Below are 25,213 nucleotides of genomic sequence, written 5' to 3'. Positions count from 1 at the left end.
CGACAAACCGAATCCAAGCTAATCACAGCAATAAGATCAGTTCCCGATTTATTTCCTGATGATGCAATAGAACGCGCACATGGTCTCGGTTCCTTCATTCCGAACAAGTGCCGCCCCATCATCGCAAAGTTTTCGCACTTCAAAACAAGGGAAAGCGTAATTGCTCTCCGAAACCAATTTAAACAACAAAATCTTTCAGTTGGCGAAGATTTTTCATTACCTGCCCGCACCCCCCACAGAAAAAACTGAATTCGGTACCGCCCAGCCTGGCTCTTCCAACTTCAAGCTTCGTTACAATAAATTATTTTTGAACAATAAATGCTACGTGTACGACGCTACTAATGATTCTGTCCATGAACCGATTCAGAATGCAAGAGGTGCTTGACTAAATCGTGCGAATGCACGGTTTCCGGCACAATAGCAAACATTGAGGGAAGTGGCCGATCACCTCATGCAGACACATTTTTCCTGCCCATTCTTTTTACAAATGCAAGAAGTGTTGTGAACAAATACTTTTCATTGTCATCACCAATCGACACGTGCAGCGCTGAAATTGTCGCCCTTACTGAATCCTGGCTTCCTGCACATGTGCTTGATTGTGATAAATTTCATGGCGCTTTTAATTTCACTGTCTACCGGCGTGACCGCACCGAGCGCCGAGGAGGGGGTGTTGTTCTCGCCATTTCTAAAGATGTTTCGTCGTTTCATATAGATATTAAAACCGAGCTTGAATGCACATGGGCCTGCCTAACACTCAGTCATACAAAGATAATCATTGGTGTATGCTATCGCTCGCCTTCATCATCTGCCACCTTCATTGACAATTTACATGATGCTATTAACCTTGCTTCATCTTGGTTTTCCTCATCACCCTTGTTTTTACTCGGTGACTTTAATTTTCCCAATCTGTTATGGAACACACAGCCACCTGGTATAACACCTTTTTCAACTCTGTTCAACTTTGTTCAGTGTTCAGTGTTTTTCTTGTCCCAACTCGTTACCCAGCCGACCACTTCCACCACTGCGAGCACGCTTGACTTAGTCTTAACTAATCGTCCAGATCTAGCTTCCCCTATAACTTTTCTGCCTAGTATTAGCGATCATTCTTTAATAAGTTTTGCTATTAACGGTAGCACTCCTAAAACAACTAAGGTTAAGAAAACTATTTGTGATTATAAGAAAGCTGTCGACAGTTATTTGATTAAGTTTGATACGTGTTCTGTCGAGATAAACTGGAGTATTTTTGCAGATCAGGTACGTCTGATGACAGAAAAATACATTCCTAATCGTACCATCACTTCCAACACACACGCCCCTTGGTATAACTACTACATCAAGCGCCTATCTAACAAAAAGAAACGCCTCTATCGTTCAGATAAATCATCTTCTAACCAAGCACGCTGGGAATCTTATGAAGCTGCTAATTGTACATATATATCTGCCCAAAAGGAAGCTAAAAATTATTACCTAACCCACACACTACCAGACATGATCAAAACAGATATTCGCAAGTTCTGGCGCGTCATTAACCCCCCTTGGGATAGCACTATCATTCTAAAAGACACAGAAGGCAACAAAATCCCAAGTAACGCTTGCGCGATCACTCTTAATGATGCATTTTGCAATAATTTCTCGGTTTCGAGCAACATTCACCTACCAGACGCCAGCGCTTGCAACTATCTTATCATGGATCCTGTAGCTGTACATTCATCTGGAATTGGTAAACTTATTGATAAATTACCCTTTAACTCAGCTCCAGGCTTTGACGGCATCAACAGCAAATTTTTAAAAAGCACTAGCGTCTTCAGCTCTATCATATTGACCAAAATCTTTCAACAATCCATAGACTTATCTACTCTTCCTTCGCATTGAAAAATAGAGAAGGTGGTTCCTCTGCACAAGTCCGGACGCAAAAACTCGCCCTTGAATTGCCGCCCAATCCCACTGACCAGCACCTGTTGCAAACTTCTTGAACACGTAATTTTCACCAACCTGGTTATCTTCCTCAACTCCAACTCTTTTCACCACAGCTCGACACGGTTTCCGTAAAACTTACTCATGCAAAAAACAACTAATATCATTTACTCATGGACTGAACTGTATTTTAGATCGCACCTCATCTGCTGACTGTGTGTATTTAGATTTTAGTAAAACATTTGACAAAGTTTTGCATCAACTACTTATTTTCAAACTAAGTCTTTTGAGCCTCGATAATAACATACTGAAATGGATTGAATATTTTCTTTGTAACCGCCATCAGTTTGTTACTGCTAATAATAACGACTCGCGTGTAACTGAAGTTTGTTCCGGCGTGCTTCAAGGATCAGTACTAGGACCACTTCTTTTTCTAATCTATATTAACGACTTCCCATCTACATTGACATCTTATGTTCACTTATTTGCTGATGAAAGCATAATATAGCATGAAATAATCAGTACTGACGATTCTAATGCTCTTCAATCAGATATAAACCTTATAAGTGATCGGCGTAATACCTGGCGAATGCAACTAAATATTAACAAATATAAAATTTTACATGTTCATAGAAATTTTACCACATTCTACCATATGAATAATATCCCCTTAGATCCTGTGAATTCCTATATATACTTAGGCATTCATATAACTTCAAACCTAACCTGGTCTTTTCAAATTGAATACATAACCAGTAGAGCTAACAGCATGCTAGGCTACTTACGTCACAAATTTTCTAACGCTCCGTCATCTTTGAAATTACTACTTTATCAGTCATTAGTGCGCCCGAAATTAGAATATGCCGCAGCTGTGTGGGACCCACACTACGAAAACCTCATATTCTCTCTAGAACTCATTCAAAACAATTCTGTTCGTTTCATTTATTCCAATTATAACCGCACTTTCAGCATATCTTAAATGAAAGCTAACCTATATCTTCCATCACTAGCATCACGGAGAAAAATAGCTCGCTTAACTCTGTTTCAGAAAATATACCATCACCCATTTCTTCATAATAACTTCATTGTAGACCATCGTGTAGACCTTCGTGTAGACCATCGCTTCAAAGTCGGAATTCCAGCAGGAAACACCAACACCTTTAGTCATTCATTTTTCCCTAGAACATCTCGACAATGGAACCACCTTCCCAATGACATAGTCACCATCATTAATAATAAACTTTTTCGAAAGGCTATAGCTAAATTTGTTTAACTTGGAGTTCATGGTACCTTATTATTGTTGTAAACTTACATAAACAGGAATTAATGTCATGTTACTTTGTTTTTTAATATTATTGCAAAGCATTTCCTTGCTACATTGTATGTACTGCTAGTTCTAGTCGTTTGTTTTATTGCACTGTTGTTCTTGTTCTGCTATTTACTACCCACACCCACGTTTGTACAAGTTTCCGTTCACCACTCCTCTCTGTAATGCCCTCGGGCGTTGAAGGTACAATAAATAAATAAATAAATAAATAAATAAATAAATAAATAAATAAATAAATAAATAAATAAATAAAATCGAGACTGATATAGGAGACAAATGGGTGTAAGAGACACCGTTTGCCTACACTAAAATACGGGTTGATGAGAAAATGCACATGAGATGCCCTTCCTATAAGAGACATCTCCTATAAAAAACAAGAATTGCTGCCTGGAGGATGCCTCTTATAAAGGGGGTTAACTGTATACAGTAGACTGAGTAAACAAATCTGTTACACGGAACTACTGCTTCAACGGAACTAATTCCTCTGCAATGTTGGGTTTCGGGCTTGTATTCTGCACTCATATTCACCTCTCAGTAACCTGCACACCTGTTGAATGGAACATATTTTCCTGGTCCCTTGAGGTTCCATTTACTGAGACACTACTGTACTTTGCCCGTTCTCAAGGCACAAAAGGAAAACTGCGCAATCTAATATAACGAAAAATACAGTAGACTCCTATTGATCAAAATGCAACAACTTCAACTAATATGTTTAGTTTCGTAGTTGAATATTGTACCCCTGTTGATCTCTCAGTAAACGAAACTCCTCTTAAAGAAAACCTATTTTCCTGGTCCCTTCCAATTTCATTAAAAGAAAGTTACTCTAATTACACATTTCAAATCAGCATAAAGTCTAAATATACATATATACAGCAAAAATTTCATTGCCCTAGGCTACAGGTTCATGCAACCTTTTCTTTCCGAATCGCATCTCCCCTTAACAGGTGCTGCGTATGCTATTGTTAACGACTAATCTAACAAACTAATCCACTGCTAGATTTGTTTAGGTACCCCTGACTGCTCTTACTTTGGTACCTCCGATTGTTCAATCACCATTAAAAAATGTATATATCACAATGCCGATGAACAAAACATGAAACTTCAAGTTCTTTTCAGATTCCGCAGCATACCAAACTACGCTCAAGAGTCCCACAGCACACTGATGGCGTCGTAACAGTATCTGTGCCTTGCTTGCTTACCACACTGAGTTCCACGGCTGGGACTGGCACATCAGGGACTGGTTCCAGCCATTCGGGTGCGTCACAGCGAAGCTTTACAAACTCAAGCTCGAGTTGGCTTGAAAGTTCTGGAAGAATGAAATGATGCACAGCACTCAAGCAAACTGTGCAGAATCTATTGCATGTTTAATTGTGCCTTGGTCTCCCTTCAAAGCTGCTCAAACAGGTACACCAGAATTCAAATATTTCGAATTTTACGCGACATATTTTACGCGACATTCATTGGTAACAATATTCGAATAAATATGACAGTATTATTATAAACCTCACCCCTTGTTCCCCATTGTGATGCTATCGTATTTGATCTTGCATTTACTTCCACGCCAATGCATTTTTAATCTAACAGATTTCAGCACAAAAAGGTCCTAATGTCAGGTCTAAGAATGGCATGATATAGAGATCTGAATTAAGCCAACATCAGAACCGCAAGGACGCACCTTCACCGATATGGTCCATGCCAGGCGCAGCGATTGAAGACAGCCAGCCGTCTTCCACAGCATCATCCGCCACAGCTAGAGGCTCCTCTGACAGCACACAAAGCTCATCTGCAGGCAGCCAAATGTGAAGGCGAGTGTTTAAGCAAAGTAAGGGGCATGTCGAAACGGACACGCGACATTCAAGCTTACCCTGCATCACGAAGGTTGCATGTTCGAATCGTTGAACTACGTCATCGTATCGTTTATTCAAACTACAGTAGACTGTCACTAAACGGAAATCTGTTAAAACAGAACTACTGTTAAACTGAACTATTGCCTCTGCAATACTTGGTTTTAGGCTTGTATTGTGCAGCCATGTTCCCCTTTCAGTAAACAGAACTCGTGTTAAATGGAACATATTGCCAGCATTGATGAACGAGCCGCTGTGGCTCATACCCGTTTTGGGCTACGAAGAAGAAGAGAACATTTTCCTTGCTCTGGTTTGGGTGAACTCATGGCTGCAGGTCTTGTTTTTGCGCGCGACATTATTGGTGGAGGTGCTTGGTACGTGTACTTCAACTGTGTCGGCCATCGTGGAGACAGCTACATCTCCCAGAGCAAGAAGCAGCCGCCGCCTGCGTGGGTTACCCCCTGAATTTGGTCCCTTGACATCGACACCCAGAAAGATGGCAACTCCGATGACAAGCCAGGCGGTCCAAACCAGCGATTCCCATGGTTCTCTTCTCGCCCATGTTTTTCATGCGCCACAGACACCAAAGCCGTTCCACGGAGAAATCTTCGAGGATGTTGATGACTGGCTCGACCACTTTGATCGGGTTGCCAGTATCAACGAATAGGACGATGTTCGTAAGCTGCGCCGAGTTTACTTCTACTTGGAGGATTCTGCGAAGACGTGGTACGAGAACCACAAGGGCTCCTTTGCAACCTGGCAAAAGTTTAGCCGTCAGCTCCGTGACGCCTTTCGGAACACCGAGAGAAAGGAGAGGGCTGAACAAGCCATATCTTGCAGAAACCAGCGGTCGAACGAACGAGTATTCATGTTTGTCGAGGACATGCTTCGGCTCTTCAAGCGCTCGGACCCTGCCATGCCCGAGGAAAAGAAGGTGCGGTAGTTGATGCACGGAGTAAAAGAACAGCTTTTCGCTGGGCTCGTGCGCAATCCACCAACGACAGTCGCCCAGTTCATTGAGGCGACCACTATGGAACGTACGCTGCAGCAGCGGTCATCACAATACGAACACGAGATCCCGGCCACCGTATGCTCTATCGGCTCTGACAGCGAGAGACAGGCCCTCGCAGACTTCATTCGAAGTATTGTTCGGGACGAACTGCGACAGCTTCAGGTTGTGGGATCCCATCAACCTGTGTCTGCCCTCGCGCCTGTAATCAGACAAGAAGTCCGGCAGGCCGTCACACCCCTGACCCCAATCACACCACCGATTCCCGAGGCGCCAGTCCTGACATACGCAGCGGCATTGCGATCCCCTGCGCCACCGGCTACAAATCCTGCTATGCGGCCCAGGTACCAGGCTATGCAGTCATTCCACGCCACTGTTTCGAGCCCGCCTCTCGGCTCAAGGTTCCCGAGCACACCCACCTATCTGCAGTCTACTTCAAGACAAAGTGGTAGCAAGGCAAGCATGTGGCGCACCTCGGATAACCATCCGCTCTGCTATCACTGCGGCGAAGCGGGTCACGTATACAGGAACTGTAAATACCGGCAACTAGGTCTGCGCGGCTTCCATCCTGATGCTCGATGCCCGCGCTACGATAAGCGCCCCCGCGAAATCGAAGCCTATCTCACGGGCCAGCGAACACCTTCGACTGTTCAGCAACACTAGTCGAGATCACCGTCGCCTCGCCAGTCTACGTCACCCAGTTTGCCCTCATCGTCTTCCGCTCCTTTCAGGAGCCGGTCACCAAGTCCCCGCAGAAGAAACTAGAAACGGCGACTTCTGGGGGTGAAGTCTCGGCCCGGCGAATTGTAAAAGACCCTCATTCGACGCAACGACCAGACGAGGACCATTCCGGTTTTGCAGTGTTCTCTGACAGCAGAAAGATCGTTTCTGCCGAAATCGCCGTCTTCGTCGACAATCATGCTGTCAACGACCTCGTCGAGACCGGCGCCGACTATTCCGTAATGAGCGCCGCACTGGCATCTGAACTGAGGAAGGTTACCACACCTTGGCAAGGACCCCAGTTGCGCACGGCAGGGGGCCATATGGTGATGCCTACCGGTATGTGCACGGCACGCATTCGTATACGTACGTCGACATTTGCGGGCTCTTTCCTCGTATTGCGCGTGTGCTCTCGGCCAGTCATTCTAGAAATGGACTTCCTTCATGAATAGGGTGCCATCATCGACCTCCGTGAATTACTTGTGTCGTTCGAGGATCCTTTTTGCGCTGCAACTGACAGTACACAATTCCGGAAAAGAGCGCTTCGTGTTACCGACGATTCTCTGACTCTCCCACCTCGAAGCAGCCTCTTTGTCGAAGTAGAATTGGGAGAGGACATGTCTAACGCGGTAATTGCAGAGGCCAATTTGTCTCTCCATATTTCACGACAGATCTGTGTTGCCCAAGGAATCATTCGGCCTAGCAATAGGCATGTTCACCTGCTGGTCACGAACTTTAGCGACGAATATCGCCACCTAACGAGACACACTGCCATTGCATATTGTGAAGAACTTGCCGATTCCGATGGTTCGCCCACGTTAGCTTTATTTTCATCGAATGGCCACCCTGACGAGGCCTTCGCAAGCACTCTTGACGTAAACGAGAGACTACCTTCGTCTCAACGAGAAAGCCTTTTGCGTTTACTGCTTTGCCACTACGTCAAAGGTCGAACAGACACCACTTGCTCAGCACCGTATCATCACGGAACCCACCGAGAGACCCATCTGACAACACACCCATAGGGTGTCGCAAAAAGAGCAAGACGCTATACGTGACCAAGTCAAGCAGATGCTTCAGGACAACGTCATCCAGCCATCAACCAGTCCCTGGGCTTCGCCAGTTGTGCTAGTAAAGAAGGACGGTACGTTGCGTTTTTGCGTTGATTACCGTAAACTGAACAAGGTCACCAAAAAGGACGTTTATCCTCTACCCCGGATAGACGACTTGTTGGACCGTATACGCAACACCAAAAATTTTTCTTCCATGGATTTACGTAGCGTCTACTGGCAAATCGCAGTGGATGAGTGCGACCGCGAAAACACGGCGTTTATTACCCCCGACGGCCTGTACGAGTTTAAAGTGTTGCCTTTCGGTCTATGCTCAGCGCCAGCTACTTTCCAAAGAATGATGGATACAGTTCCCAGAGGGCTCAAATGGCAATCATGTCTTGTTTACCTTGATGACGTCGTGGTCTTTGCAGACACATTTGAACGACACGTCCAACGCCTTCATGCAGTACTTCAGGCAATCAGAACAGTGGGGATTTTTCTCAAACCCGAGAAATGTCATTTTGAATAGAAAGAACTGAAGTTCCTTGGTCACGTTGTGAGCCATGCCGGCATCCGCCCAGATCCGGAGAAAACCCGTGCTGTTGCCGCTTTTCCCGTGCCCACAAATAAGCGCGATCTACGCCGATTTCTGGGGCTCTGTGCGTATTACAGGCGCTTTGTCAAAAACTTTTCGAAGATTGCTGAACCCCTCAACAAGCTTACAAAAGACGGTGTCTCGTTTGTTCGGGGTCCCGATCAGTGTCATGCGTTCGACACCCTCGAAAACCTCCTCCAGGCTCCGCCTGTACTGGGTCATTTTGACGAAAGCGCTGACACGGAATTACACACTGATGCCAGCAACGTTGGACTAGGACCGGTATTAGTTCAGTGGCATAATGGCGTAGAGCGCGTGATCGCTTATGCGAGCAGAACGTTATCCCCAGCGGAGAAAAACTATTCTGCAACCGAGAAGGAATGCCTCGCTGTTGTCTGGGCCATAACAAAGTTCTGCCCATACTTGTATGGCTGCCCATTCAGGGTAGTTAGCGACCACCATTCCCTTTGTTGGCTTGCAAATCTCAAAGATCCCTCAGGTCGTCTAGCACGATGGAGCCTTCGGCTACAAGATTTCGATGTCACTATCGTCCACAAATCTGGGCGGAAACACACCGACGCCGACTGTCTCTCACGTGCATCGGTCGAAAATGCCAACACTGACCTTGAAGACGACGACACTTTTCTTTCTGCCGTATCAGCAACCCGCTTGGCTGAGCAACAGCGTCACGACTCGGAGCTCATTCCGCTTATTGACTACCTGGAAGGACGCAATTCCCACCCTCCTCGAAGCTTTGCACGCTCGCTATCCTTCTTTTGTTTCCGCGATGGAGTGCTTTACAAAAAGAACTTTCATCCTACACAAGCTATGTATCTGCCTGTTGCGCCAACTACGCTTCGTGGTGACATTTTACGTTCGTGTCATGATGAGCCATCGTGCGGACACCTCGGCTATACTACACGCACGCTGCAACGGATTCAACGCTCCTACTACTGGCCGCATCTCGCAAAGACTGAAGCATTACATTCGCACATGTCGCGACTGTCAGCGACGTAAGGTTCCACCTTTACGACCAGCGGGACTACTACAACCAATAGGCCCACCAAAAGCGCACTTTCATCAGATTGGCATGGACTTGCTGGGATCATTCCCCACGTCTTCGTCTGGAAACCGGTGGATTGTGATCGCTACCGACTGCTTAACACGCTACTGTGAAACGAAGGCGCTTCCAAAAGCAACCGCAGCAGATGTCGCCCAATTTTTCGTGAACAGCATTCTCTTACGTCACGGTGTTCCAGCTGTCGTAATAACTGATCGTGAGACAGCTTTCACCGCAGAGATGCTGGAGGAAGTCTAGCGATTAAGTGGCACGGAAGATCGTAAAACAACGGCTTACCACCCGCAAGCAAACGGGCTGACTGAACGACTCAATAAGACAATTGCAGACATGCTGTCAATGTATGTGGACATCAATCACAAGAACTGGGACGCCATACTTCCCTACGTAACTTTTGCGTATAATACTGCTGTTCAAGAAAGTACCGGTTTCACACCTTTTCGCTTAGTCCACGGTCGAGAGGTCACGACGATGCTCGACGCCATGCTCCTGCCCGACAACTTAGGAATATACCGCACCGATGCCGCCAAATTCGTGCAGTGTGGAGAAGAGGCCCGTCGAATTGCTCGTCACCGTATTCAACATCACCAAACCGCAGACGCACATCGCTACAATCTTCGTCACCGAAAAGTTATTTTCAAGCCCGGTGATGAAGTCTGGGTGTGGACTTCTATCCGACAACGTGGCCGTTCAAAAAAGCTTCTTCGCCGCTAATTCGGCCCTTACAAGGTCGTACGACGTCTCAGCGACGTCACATACGAGGTTCTCCCAGAAGGCACCTCGAGACGTTCCCGTTTCACCCCGCGAACTGAAGTCGTTCACGTTTCACGGCTGAAACCATACTTTTCGCGCTGTGAATCGCCAGTGAGTGACTGACTTTATTCGTCTCTCCCTTACATTCTTTCCTATTTTTCTTATTTCTCATTTAACTCTTGGCTCCACAACCAACTATGTTATTCCGCCTTACGCCATTCATTTTGCTTGCATGGTAATTTTCATCTCATTTTCTTTTTTTTTTTTTTGCCTTCATGTACAGCATCGAGACGATGCTTCTTAGGAGAGGGGGTAATGCCACCATTGATGAAAGAGCCGCTGTGGCTCATACCCGTTTTGGGCTACGAAGAAGAAGAGAACATTTTCGTTGCTCTGGTTCGGGTGAACTCCTGGCTGCAGGTCTTGTTTTTGCTCGCGACAATATATTCCCCGTCCCTTCAGGTTCCATTTATTGAGTGTCTACTGTATGTCCGAAGGTTGCGGGTTTGAATCACGCAGGAGTCACCACTAGCGGGAAAACTCGAGACGTTGACTTCCCCACATGTTCTATCGATGCTTGTCTTGTGATGGAACAACCCAATGCCGTCCTTGCGGACGTCTTCTTATCTCAGGCTAGGCTTGAACGTTCAAAGCAGCTGAGGAGCAACTTTATCGTCCTCTCCTAGATGCTGACTGCTCGCTCCAGGGCCCCTTCTAGCGAGGTAGCCAGTGTACGAAGAAGCAATCCTTATTAGTACCTGGTGACTTCCGCTGCTGCGAAGCCTGTTTGAGCCTAGCACTAGAAGAAAAAGACGCTGCAGGAACAACAGTGTCTGTGGTTGCCATCAATAAAACATGTGGGAAAGCAAATGCCTCGCGCAATCCCACAAAACCCTACAGTGCATAAGCCATTTTTAAGAAGTTTATTTTGCAGAAAACATAACCAGAGCACTCCATACATGCAACGAATGAAGCACAATTTTTCGGTGCGACCAATGGAATCACAAAACGTGAAATGGGCCGATTTATCAGTGTGCAAGCCAAAGTAGCACAGACAACACATGATCCAAAGTTGATGTAAATCAAAATGTGCACATTACTTGGCCACAAACTAGCATGTTTATCAAATACATCAAAGTTGTAATGCGACTCGAACTGTAGAATTTCTACGACTGCGATGATAGAAAGCAGGTCTACAGATCGAGCCGAAAAGTGCCTATATTCATCTAAAATATGCCTGTAAGATCAAATCGCTCCGCTGAGCTGTTCAGAAGACTCGGCTAATTACTAAATAATAGCTACATAGTCCCCATGAGATCGTTAGCCTTGGCATACCATTGCTGACATTACCTTCACATGAATGAGCCATAGCTTTCAAGGTTTCACTAAATATAAGAACACAAGTATTGTCTGCTGGAACCTCTGTACACAATGTTCATGTTGAGCACAGAATTTTCACCCCATGCACATCTCATGCGATGAATTCTTTAAATGAAAAACGCATACAGCTTCCCATTTAGAGAACCCACCTAGCGAACGATTTCATTTTTCTTGCAACGGCCTTATGTGGACACCACATATTTGCAAGATGCTACCGAGGTAAAAAGCACATCAGCAGAAAAGAAGCTACGAGAAAAATGGTACAACATTTGCAAAAGCCCAAAATAAACGACAATTTGAATTTTTCTCACTGTAGGGAATATATTTATTCATAATCAAAAATTGTCACTGAAGTACGACAGACAGTTGAAAAAAGATTCCATTTTCTACAGTTAAAGTATGTGCAACTACGAATAAAAACACATATTTACCTTTTAACATTGCCTTCAAGATTCTCTCCATTTGTTTGAATGCGTGTTTGCCAGTGCATGGTTAACATTATTTGTCAATTCCCTCAACGTATATTTAACTTCAAGACTCAACTACATAAAGTGATCAAGCAAATTGCTACTGGTGATTGTGATGATCACCAAAATGACTACATATTTGCTGGGAAAATGCTCGTAAGCACGAAAAACGCAGCAGGTGGCCAAAAAATTGTACAACAGACTCTGCAACAAAAAAAAAAGAAGAAGCCCAAATCACCTTATTATAGATGAAACTGGCTCCCTTGATTAGGGCTTTTAACGAGCATTAGTGAACAATAGTACAGAGTATTTTAACTGTCTTGTTGTCAACTTATGCAAGCAATGTATGGCTGAAATGTTCGAGGCTACATCACATTGGTTCATCAAATCAGCTGGTGCCTCTACCTCGCTGAATAATCAGCTTCACACAAAAAACCAGACTTAACCCCTCTCTCTCTCTCCCCCCCTCGATGACTCTACAATAGACACTGGGTGCATATAATGGTTTGCCGACTCCATGAGACAAACTTACGGCCGTAAAGTCATGAGGTGAAAGCAGCCCAAAAAGTGCCCCGAAAAAAAAAAAAAAGCAACAGCATGCATTCAGCCACGGACGCCTTGCACAGCGAAAATGGACGTGCATGATTCTGAAGATTGATCAGGTAGCTTCTAGGTGGTCTTTATAGGCCTTAGCTATAAGCGATGCAGCTTGTAGGTTGCTTTTAAGTTGTTGCTAGGCTTTAGCTAGGTCATTTTTCCGTCGATTTTCAGCTCAAAGAAGTTCGATTTTAACCACAAACAGCGACAGACACGACAAGGGCACGTCATCATCGACATAGATCAACTGTCACTTTGGAGCCTTCTCGCAGCTGCCGATGTTTTTCCCAGTACCTAGTATTATCTCGTCCTTGGCTCACCGCCCTTGCTTCACAGCCATTTGTTATTTGGCTAAGTGTTGCCTTATGTTAGTGGACCAGTGATGAGTAGTTAGGATTTAAACTATTTCAGTGGCACACACCCGTTAAGATAGCTTTTTAGTTCATCAGACAAGGAACGATTTGCTGAACAGTTTCCCATTTGAAAAAAAAAAAAAGCCACAGGGACTACCTTAGCAGAAATTCGAAGACCTGACACGTGGACGCTTTTGTTTAGAGACCCCATCAATGTGGTCTGGATGTTTAATTTATTTGAAAGAAGTTGCACAAGGCCTTGCTACAGAAGTCAGCCTACCTGAGCAATCGAGCTTGTTGTGCATCACTTCCATGGAAAGGTCGCCAGCTTTCTCTTCAGGACTCTGCGGTAAGCAGCACAGAGGCAGTCTTGAAAACAGCAAAGTGAACTTCCAAACCAACAAACTAACTTCTACTCCAACACCACACAATAAAGACATACAAATTCTTGACTCGTGAATCCGAACTGCACATTACAAAAAAATGTCACGAGACATAATAAATTTCACTGTAACAAAACACTACAATAGCAAAATTAATTGCCAATTTAGGATTCAAACCCACTACTCTGGGCCAGCAGTCTAGCACCAAAACCACTACACCGTCGTAGTGGGAATGTTCACACACACACACACACACACACACACACACACACACACACACACACACACACACACACAAACAAACACACACACACAAACACACACACACACACACACACACACACACACACACACACACACACACACACACACACACACACACACACACACACACACACACACACACACACCGAATTAATTGATATGTCAGGTTTATAACTCAAAACCACCATATGATGAGACACGCCGTAGTGGAGGGCTCCGAAAATTTCGACCCCCTGGGGTTCCTTAACATGAACCCAAATCTGAGCACACGGGTCTACAGCATTTTCGCCTCCGTCGAAAATGCAGTCGGTGCAGTCGGGATTCGACACAGTCACCAGCAGGTCAGCAGTCGAGTACCTTAGCCACTAGACCACCACGGCGGGGCCTCACACACACAGTCATTTTGAATCCTCGTCCAATCCAATGATGAAAAGATATGGCGGTCTACGTTGATTTGGTTAATATGTGGGGTTAAACATCCCAGAAACCCCATACGATTATGAGAGACGCCGTAGTGGAGGGCTCATTCCAGCACGCATAATTTTCACCAAAGGAAGTCGTGGGTCTAGAAGTTGTAGCTAGTTCATTTAAGGGACTTCGCGAATAAAAGCGAGACCCATACTCTGCTGCCTGAATGATATCTGAATTTCATCAAGACCCTGGCAGTGAACTTCAGTATTGCCAAATATAATAATATCATCGAAGTAGCTGAAAACGACACTTCACGGATTACGAAGACGACCTTCCTGTCTGTGAAACCTTAAAACAATGTCACAGATCATGTAAGCGATGCATGGTTTTATGCACATCCCACATTTTCAGACATATGCACTCGCCGTGAAACAAAAGTACTTTCCAAGTAAAGAGACTTCTAAAGAAATACCCCAACCTTCATCATTGTCATACAACATTCAGTTTTTTACGCATTTTATAACCTGAGCATGCAGAAGGGAATATTACAGGTTTTAGGGGTGAAGCGCCTTAGGTTGTAGGTATGTCCTGGGGTTCTTTAACATGCACCCAAATCTGAGCACACGGGCCTGCAACATTTCCACCTTCATCGGAAATGAAGCCGCCGCAGCCGGGATTCGATCCGGCGGCCTCCGGGTCAGCAGCCGAGTACCTTAGCCACTAGATCACCGCCGCAGGACATGCCGGTCCGTATTGCTGCCACATTTGGCGTACAGAGGCGCTTCTTCACTATGCAAGTTTGAGGAAGCCTCGACAAGTGACCGTAGTTTTGTTATTTCATTCTCAACACAGCTGTGTCTAGAATGCATGTGCCACGCATGCATGGAGGATGAAATTTTCAATGCAATGCGCCAAACAGTGCCTGTGTCGCCAAAATTTAGGTGTCTGCGGAGTTGTCCGTAAACAAAATATCGTCAATTCCCTTTACCCGTGTAGTCGCCAATGTGTACACCGAGAAGGGATAATAATAAAGAAAACCGAGGAGAAATAAAGCATGGAGGGAAGGGTGTTTGAGCTCGACTAACACAAAACCTGGGGAGGGGTAAAGCATGCACCATTTTGAGAGATTGCTTTGACGAGGCACTAGTGGCACAAAGCCTGAAACTGGGCATGCAGGGAAGGGAGTTGCTGCTGCGCTAAAGTCATCGGCTATTTGTTGGGCTAACTGTTGCCTTCATTTTCGTCAGAACGGTCGCGAGTAGCGGAATTTAGCCAATTTTCGTGGCAAGCACCCTCTTTATGATGGACCGCGACTTGATACGCCACGACAACACTTGACGCCGACAAGAAAACACACGAAGGTGCTTGACAACCAGAAACATAAGCTGGAATTTTATGCCCCCAAAATTCAAGGACACTTTAGCTTCACCTTCAAGAGTAAGGCACAACAGTGTGGTTGGGCCTCACACCCATCTCCTCCTGAACTGTTAACCCGTTTCAATACTTGGTGCATGCCTTAGTAGTGTCGTAAAGCAATGAACAACTGTGCACATAACATTGGCAGTTTCAAGGCATCACTGAATGCCTTTTGTAAGTACACTACGTAATTAATATTTCTTTTTCAATCAGCGAAGGAGCCCCCACATGTCCATTGAGCAACACGCCACCGCTGTTCACCTTGTCTGATTCTGCTGCTGATGACGATTGAGTACATATGTCCGAGTGCTTTGCAATGAATGGGCCTTTAGAATACCCACTCTTTGCTCAATTCACATCTTCCAATGCCTCGCACAATTCCAACTTCTCCCACACAATATATGATGCGTTAAGGAATCTCTTTCCCCTATACAACATTCATAGTGCATTTTTCCAAAGCAGTTTCAACAAATCTTGTGGCTTTGTGGTAAAACACCTGCTTGCCACCCTCGTTTGATCCTCACCCAGAACCGGAAATTTGTATTACTTTATTTGCATCTTTTTTTCACTTTTTGGTCACGCACAAGATTTTTTGCTTGCCACCAACGACGCTCACACTGACGCCCGAATTTTCGCAAAATGTGCTCTTTAGCGCTATCATGTTTAAACCAGAGCAAGAATATGTGGGATGCCATAATGATGAACTCCGGAAATTTCGGCAAACATTGATTGATATGTGGGATTTAATGTCCCGAAACCATCATATGATTATGAGAGACGCCATAGTGGAGGGCTCCAGAAATTTCTGCCACCTGGGGTTCTTTAGAGTGCGCCCAAATTTGAGCACACGGGCCTACAGCATTTCCGCCTCCATTGGAAATGCAGCCGCCGCAGCCGGAATTCAATCCCGTGACCTGCGGGTCAGCAGCCGAGTACCTTAGCAACTAGACCACCGCGCCGGGGCAAATTTCGGCAAACAGGGCACCTAGTAAATGAAAGCACTTGGGCTTCAAGCGCTTTTGACTCCATCTAAAATACAGCCGCCACAGCCAGGATATGATCCCGCATCCCGGAAGTAGGCAGTCTGGCACCACGACCACTAGACCACTCGGAAATGAAGCATGGCTAGTGCACCGGCGGAAAATGTCAACGAGGCCTAGAATGCCATCTCGTTGCACTCAAACACAAAGCTTACGTATTTTGCAAGCTTTTTAACTCCAGTTAGCTACGGTTCATCAGTTTCACGGCTCAAATGAATGCTACAAGTGCATCCTAACATTTTCCTTGCACTGCCTGTCGAATCAAAAGAGAACCGAGCAATATGAGTTAGGGTAGCTCGAATGTGGCACCATGCTAGTTGACGTTTCAGTGTGAGGGAGTACAGTTTGTCTACAGAACAGACAGCAGTAAATTCTCCAGTCCCAAGAAGGAAATATTCGCTCTACTTATTTTAAACCTTTATTTTGCTCTTGACCACGCAAAAAATTGCTGAATGTTTACTTAGGATTCATAATATCGAAAAAACTGAAAAACTTATTGCCTCACTTTATTTAAATGGAGTTACAATATTTATTTCAAGCAGCTGCTAACTGCAATTTCAAACACAGATTATGTGTAAAAATTAATCACAACTTGGTTAGAGGCTCTTCAGTAGTGCTGTCACCAAGACTGAGTGAAAATAAACCATGAGAGCCTGAAGAAAGAGAATTACCAACTGTGATGACATAAAAGTTATGTCTGCTGGAAAACGGCATATTAAAACAGGTTATGCACCACAGGTGCCCAAAATGACGTTGAGCATAAAGTAATAATCTCTGCGCGAAAAATTCAGTTTGCAGATAAAAAAATATATATGTTTGTTCCACTATTAGATGTGCTCGCTTAAATCGATGACCCCAAATAGGGTCACACAGACTGAAGAAGTTAAAGTTTAAGTACCCCAAGAACTGTAGTAGGTGACCATATAAACATTTCTGGCTCGCCCTACACAGGCACGGAAGCATCCAGTGATCTCGGTGGCAGTACTTTTGATGCTAAATCCAGGACAGGAAACCTACATATTCGTAAATAATAATGAACGGATTAAGGGAACACAAGCTGAGCGGTTGTCCTAAAATAAAAGCCTTAGACACCTATTCAAACATGAAATTTGACTAGTGGCGGTGGCTGTTCTTCGGCATCTCTGACGAGTGATGCAAAAAGTATTATTATCACGTGATCACAACACCATGTGGCACAAATTCTAGCGCGACATCATTAGACGTAACGCCAGACGATGCCGCCGTAGCGCACTAGCAATTCTTTTGGCGGCAGACGATACCAGACATCGCGCAACCTCAAGCGAAGAAAATACAGAAGGCGCTTGGCAGTGGCCCATGAGGCCACAGCTCGTGCTCCCTGCCCCCTTATACATCAACCCAGCAGAAAAAAGGAGATGGCTTTCAGCAAGTCATCTTAAGTGAATACACTAAGAATCTTGCGAGTCTTTTTTAATTGCAGTAACGATACACCTCACCTGAGGAATGTCCTCTGGAACTGGCACAACAGGTTCGGGATTTGGCACAGTCAGGCATGTCCGTGCTGTGGCACTGTGAACTTCCACAGGGCGCAGCTTGGTCCCATCTGCTGCAATAGATCAACGATAAAATTTTTCTCAATGTTAGCCATGAAAAAAAAGGGCAGTTTCAATAAATGAGGAGAAAGATGCTGCAGAGATATCCCTTGTAGAGGTCAACGAACCCAGAATTTTAGTAACGACAACGACTCCTTGGCATGGCCAAGAAGAGTAGCAACTGCGGTGAACCAAATATGTTGGCTTGGGCAAATAGTGAATTTGGTCGAATAATTTCGAAGCTAATTTGAATAGTGTATATATCACATAGTATTGTAAAGAAAGAGGGGCACATTTGCCATGACCAAACTAACCTGCACGATATTTCTTAAAAATTAAACAAAGCCCGTGCAAATGCCATTTTTTTTGCATCAAAAGAAGTGGAAAGAACTTCGAATAGTAGCAGAATTTGACTTTCCATAGAATGCAAGTGATAGCCTGTAAAATATGTTAAGTTTTGAAATTTGCTAATACTTAGAGTCTGTAAGTCGGTATAACTAGCTTTTAAACTGAAAATAAAAAAAAAGGAATTGTTGTGAGGGTAATATCTTCATATAACCTCAAAGTGGGGCTTCGCGGCACTATGCATTTCTCCTGAATACGTGTTTTCACGCACCACTTCCCAACAGTGAAGCTACTTGCACAAGAAGTTACATGTGACATGGAGTTTCCCAAAATTAACTAGAGGGGACTCTGGCACTACGATCGATCAGAAACCATGGGAATGATGGGTAGTACACAGATTTGCCTAGTCTTCATACTTGTGGGCGGCGGATCGCACCTGTGGCTTCGTTTATTACTGTGTTTCGGTTTTGTTTTGCAGGACAAAACGAACGCTTTTGAGCTTTGGGATCAGATTTGAAATCTTAATCCTAAAATAATAAGGTGTTGAAGCGCAACTGCTGAACATTTGCAGATTTTTGTTTCATAGAAAAACAGCTTCAAGCCACGCAAACCTAAACAAAGCCTGATGTACGAAGATTAGACAAATCCATGTACTACCTATCATTCCAGTGCTCCCTGAAGAGCCGTGCATTACAGCTCGTATACACACTAGCGCCAGAGCTCCTTCTAGTGTATATTTAAGAAACTATACAAAAAGTGAACTAAGGTATACCTGGAAAGATGCTTTCACAGCTTTGCACCCCTCCACTGCCATGAAACCACTTCTACAAAATGTTACACGCCGATTAATATGCACCTTTTGTTTGTCTTGAATAATTTGAAATGTTCAATAATTTAGATTCAAAGTGAATTCAAATACTGCATTATTCCTTCGAATATTCAAAGCATTGAATATGCACCCAAGCCTAGAAATATGCTGAGGGTAACAATCTTGGGTTTTACATAACACTTTTTCGTAAATACAAGTGATGATGAGCAGTGATAGAATAAAAAACGTTGGGGTCTTGTCCGCTGCCTTGTTGAAGACGAAACGTTCAGTTCAGCAATGTTCCTCGTTCTATCATTGTTTATCGCTTCAAGCACACATATTCACTGCGAGCAATCTTGTTTTGGACTACCACCCATAGAGTTTCCTTAAGTTAACTAGAGAGGACTCTGGTGCAGCGCTCATTCAGCAACCATGGGGAATGATAGGTAGTACACATATTTGTCTAGCCTTCCTGCTTGCAGGTTTCAAACACATTCGTGGCTTTGTTTACAGTTGTGTTTGGTTTCCTTTTTACTATTAGAACAAAGCACTTTGAACTTTGCGACCCGATTTCTCGTGCCACTGCCAAGATCGAAACACAGGGCGCGTTTGAATCTGCTTGCCATTCTTCGAGTGACCTTCCAATTTGTTAATTTTTTGCTATCACATTCAATGCTTCGCCTTTGCGGCAAAGCTGTGACTTTTTTTGTTCTCCAATGATCAACCAACCCACTTGAATTATAGCATACTGTATTTTCACCCTTGTAACCCACATAAAATATACACTAAACTTGACGAAAGTAATCATTCACTGTTGGCAATTGCAACTCATCCTCTGGGCTTGTTCTGCGGTTTGTTGAACTCTTGGCAGGTTATGCTGTTAGCTATAAAAGAAATGATAATAAAGGTCTCCTTACTTATTTGCAGAGTCATTATCTTTGATCCGAGATGATTTTTACAGATACTGTTTACATGCATCAGGCATTCAAAACTTGACATGTTTTGAATACCCAATGACAAGCTTTAAATACCCTAAATGGCTTATTTGTGCATTTAAAAGTTTTTAGTGCATAACATGCGAAGTTGTGGCCATGAGTGCAAGCAATACTCTGTGGCTCAGTGATCACAGATATGTGTGGCTCCACTCATTCTTTAAACAATCATATGTGCGACGCTTTGCACATAAGATTGACAAATTTTTGCTGCAGAAGATTATAGAGCACAATGTAAATAAATAGTGGAGAAACATCAAATATCCTCCTTGGTTCTTTTTTTTATTATGCAACATGCTATTTTTCGGTCACAAAAACGTGAAGTGAAAAAAGCCTCCAGTTTCAACAGCAACATTATTGCAACCACAGTTTTAAGGAACTACTTATTCGGTCTACACCAATTAAATGTTTGTTTTCTCCTATTTTCTCAAACTTTCGATATCTGCTCAAAGAATTGAGCTCACCACTGGAGCAAATTGTAGGCGATGGCCCTTGGTCCACACTGCTCGTCTTTTCACTCAGGGCCTGCAGAGCAAGGTTGTCAAACACAGAATCGTTAGCCAAGAGGAGTTTCAAATCACACTGCCCTACTTAGAGAAATAACATTATGGTTGTAAATGCTTTGACGCACAGAAGTTTCCTAGGTCAATGAAGCCTGTATACTCATTGATGATTAATTGATATGTGGGGTTAATGTGCGGCCCCAAAACCACCATGTGATTATGAGAGAGGCCGTAGTGGAGGGCTCTGGATATTTCGGCCACCTGGTGTTCTTTAACGGGCACCCAAATCTGAACACACGGGCCTACAGCATTCCCGCCTCCATCGAAGATGCAGCCGCCCCAGCCAGGATTTCATCCCACCACCAGCAGGTCAGCAGCCAAGTTACCTTAGCCACAGATTACCTTAGCCACTAGATTACCGTGACGGGAGAAGCCTGTATACTCAAAATTGAAATTCTGTTGAGTTGCATCTAATAGTACAACTGACAGTTAAACATTTCTTGAGAGCTTCACAATACTCACAATCCCAATGCTTCTCCGACTTGCCAGTGGCTGCCCTGAGCTGTGATCATGTCAGCATGGGGGCGGTAGTTGAAGCCCTCAATCAAATTCCCAATTGCACTAGTTCAACAAAATCAAAATGTGTACCGTACACTGTACATCCCCCTGGCAGGTGCTCTGTCTGCAAGAGCTGCATGCGAGAAAAGCTCGGTGGATCTGAAGCACACCGCAGCGTGGAACAGAAGAGCTACTGAATCCATGTCCCAAACATTTGGTAGCATATTCAGCCTAGTTGACCAGGGAGAAGATGAGAATAGTGTTGGGAATGCATTGTGAAACAATCGCAAAAGGCAACAATTGCAAAAGTGTCACCTTTGGTGCAATTCACTATGGAGCAAAACTGAAAAAGTAAGGGTGCCATATGGCATATTTCTGTCAATCTGACTGTGTTCCACAGTGCTTTGACGTGTCTAGAATAAACAAACACCCCTTACAATCGTCGCTTGGTGGTGAAGTCTAGTATTTCAGTGACACAGACTATAGCTTCTAGGAGGCAATCCTTGGTAATTGTGCACAACAGCGAGCACTACCTTGGCGTGCATTCAAAAAATCGTTTTGCAAGAGTGTGATTTTTGTTATTTGAACATGCCAGCAGCATGAACCGGCCATTTCTTGCACGGTGCACTATCGACATGCCGAGACTACGTCATAGCTGTACTCTCCAAGTACGCCACGCTGAACTCAACAAAAATACATTTCACAGAAGGCTGCATTCTTTGAATATTATACTGTGCTTTAAACAATTACAGAAGAAACATTGAAAGCACTTTCAACTCATATTTCAAGTAGCCCAAACCGAGCCTGGCCACAGTGTGGAAGCCAGTACCTATATGCACGAAAACGCCTCGCTAGCAGTTGCCATGCGCTTGTACAGCACAGGCAAGTAGTTTACTTAATTATTGGAGACATCAGATTCGACTCGAAAAGCGACTCTCTCGCCTTCCATGGTAGTTTCAGAATACAAGCCCTTTAAGTTTCGAGATATCTGACAGCAGAGTTAAAACACGCTTGCTTGAAATACGAGCGCGTAACTTAACGAACTTGCCCAATCAGCCATTTCGACGAGTAATAAAACATCCTGTATTTAACGTAGAGCAAAGTCGAGCGAAAGAGTAGAGGAATGGTTGGCAATGACAACATCCAGCGCTCGACTACATCCCCTTCAGGTGTGAATTATGGCGAAATGGCTCAATCTGCGCAATTTGCACTAAATCCCACAGCACTTGATACCCTACAGGAAGAAAGAGAAAAGAGTACCTTGATGATTTGTACTGTTATCAGTAATCAGTCTTGATTAGGGTATAATTAGAGATGTATTTAGTCTCAAGTCAGTCGCGTTCTATTTCTGTGCAGCAATAATCAAATCTGGGCCCAAAATAGGATGACGATTTATTGCCAGTTAGTGTATTGATTTCGAGCAAACACAAGCCAGAAATGTAGCACTGATCCTGGAATGTGGCACCGCGAACATTGTGGTGACTTCAGCAAAAGCGATCCTCTGCTGCAATATGCAGCTGAATGGAGCAAAGTGAGTAAAATTTGTCCACTCAAAAATCATGCATAAATGCGCATGATGCATTTGAAGGCCAAATGATGTGTTCAACAGTGCACATAGCCAAGGCTGCGACGAGGCTGCACATGTATGCCGTCTGTTTACTTCTGGGTTAACGCCCAAAACACTTGCACGAGCCGTTCGTCCTGTCACTGTGTTTGTCACTTTGTGCGTATTCTAATTAGTGACTAAATTATGTCTTTATTTACCAACTAGGCCAGCAAACAGTCTTGCTATAAAAACAGTATAAAGTTGCCACTGAAAAGCATATGGTGGTGACTTAGAGCACAACGACTGCACTGGGGTGGCACCCCACGAAGCTTAGACAACCGATAGCTACTTTATAAAAGCATGAAAAAAATGTGGTTCACAAGTTTATCTTTAAGTACTGCAGAGTCACGTACTTCAGATTTGATCACTACAGACCAGGTTTCAAAAAAGAAAAAGAAACCAATCTAGTAATCATAGACAGTAGTAAATTGATGGGAAAATAGCATTTTAGTGGCATAACTAAGATCATTGCAGGTTGAAAGCAAGAAATAAGGCGAGCTTCTTCGTGTGAGGAGCTTCTTTGTGCGAGGAGTGCTTTCTTATTCAAATCATTTGCTTATTTGTTGCACACCTTAATTATCCTAACAAGCATTTCACTCCATGCAATTTCAGCATCATTAATTATCTGTTTGCTTCCCAGCAATGCAACTCCAATGATTAAGCCAAGTGTGCAGCAGGTTCCCACACTGCTTAAAAGCAGTCTGAATGTTTCATGTGCCGATAAGTTGGCAGCAACAAACAATTGGTGCTATGTCGAACAGCAGCCCACTTTGTTGTACTGCATGATGGCGAGCCCCTGGGAGACAATTAAATGAAGGGAAAGTACAGCTTGTTCTGATCATTGTACTAAAGAAGCGAAGCATTGAACACAGTACTATATGCGTTCATGTCAACCTTTATAGTCAATCCTTTGCTGCACTACTGCTTTTAAAACACAATCTCAGTTTGTTTTTTTTAATACAGATTACCCTGTAAATTGAGCAGCAGGGAGGCTTTATATGTAGCTCCAAAAATGACTGATTGATATGCGGGGTCTAACATCCCAAAACCAACATATGATTATGAGACACGCCGTAGTAGAAGTCTACGGAAATTTCGACGATCCGGGGTTCTTCAACGCACACGGAAATCAGAGCACATGGGCCTACAGCATTTTATAGCTCCAAAATAACTAAATTAACTATATCAAGTGAGTAATCAGGGAGACCTAAAACAGGCCTACTTTTAAGGTTTATTAATGTTCACATTAGAGAACATCTGAAGTGCTACACACTCACAAAGCTCGGCAAACTCGCTCATGAGTAGGCTCACTTCGATCGGGCCCCGAGTCTGAGTGAATGAGCTCGGGTATGTAATATTTTGCCGAGTCCAAGCGAGTTCAGTTGAAGAAAATTTTTGCGAGTCCAAGTCAGTCTGGTTGTACAAATTTTTGAAGAGTCTCCGCCCGAGCAAGTCCCGAGTGCGTAACATAGTATTTCTTTAGCGAATCAAAGCAAACTCCCCCATTTTTTGCCCACCTACAGTCCTATCTACTCATCCTCAAGATTACCATCAGCATTACATCAGCTTACTTTTACACTCGTGCCTATTCACACGTACCTCAGCTAACTAGAGTACAAGCGCCACCTCAGCATTCACCGATAGGAAGGGTCAGTTAGGAGAAGTGCCACGAGCTCTCCCTGCACACTTTTGCATGAGAAATTCTCGATAATGATAGCTTGTGCAAGTCGCAATCTTCAGTTTAAAAAAATGTTCTTACTGGATAGTGACCTCTGATAACTGATATTTGACGGTAAAAGATGAAAAGGCATATTGTATAGCAGATGATAATGGGAGATATTGGCGTTAAAGAGCGATTACACCATGACAAAAACAGCTAAATCTTAGCCAATGGACTTGCGAGTCGACTCACTCATGCGCACTCCGACTGTGATGAAGCCACGAGTCCAATTGATTGATACGTGAGGTTTAACGTCCCAAACCCACCATATGATTATGAGAAAGCCGTAGTGAAGGGCTCTGGAAATTTTGACCACCTAGGGTTCTTTAGTGTGCACCCAAATCTGAGCACACGGGCCTACAGCATTTCCACCTCCATCGAAAATTCAGCCGCCGCAGCCGGAATTCGATCCCCCAACCTGTGGGTCAGCAGCCGAGTACCTTAGCCACTAGACCACCACGGCGGGGTGAGCCGCAAGCCTAAGTGCAAGCGAGTCTGTCTGAATAATAT

General features: G+C 44.1%; 1 protein-coding gene across 2 annotated transcripts in view; it reads right to left on the bottom strand.

The window, feature by feature from the left end:
• The window catches only part of LOC119185858 (uncharacterized), a 46,253-nt gene that overhangs the window by 15,856 nt on the left and 5,184 nt on the right, over positions 1-25,213 (bottom strand). The window contains exons 3-7 of one of the 2 annotated variants that reach the window (XM_075866729.1): positions 20,781-20,841; positions 18,076-18,182; positions 13,367-13,430; positions 4,917-5,024; positions 4,441-4,547 (exon numbers count right to left, since the gene is read on the bottom strand). In XM_075866729.1, coding sequence (XP_075722844.1) covers positions 4,441-4,547; positions 4,917-5,024; positions 13,367-13,430; positions 18,076-18,182; positions 20,781-20,841 — 447 coding nt within the window. Of the gene's footprint in view, positions 1-4,440; positions 4,548-4,916; positions 5,025-13,366; positions 13,431-18,075; positions 18,186-20,780; positions 20,842-25,213 lie in introns of both variants that reach the window. The other variant, XM_075866728.1, reaches the window with a different exon arrangement.

Source organism: Rhipicephalus microplus, chromosome 6 (assembly GCF_043290135.1).
Source record: "Rhipicephalus microplus isolate Deutch F79 chromosome 6, USDA_Rmic, whole genome shotgun sequence".
Taxonomy (NCBI): domain Eukaryota; kingdom Metazoa; phylum Arthropoda; class Arachnida; order Ixodida; family Ixodidae; genus Rhipicephalus; species Rhipicephalus microplus.
The sequence above is the reverse complement of the archived record's forward strand: the minus strand, read 5'-3'. Positions and strand labels throughout refer to the sequence as shown.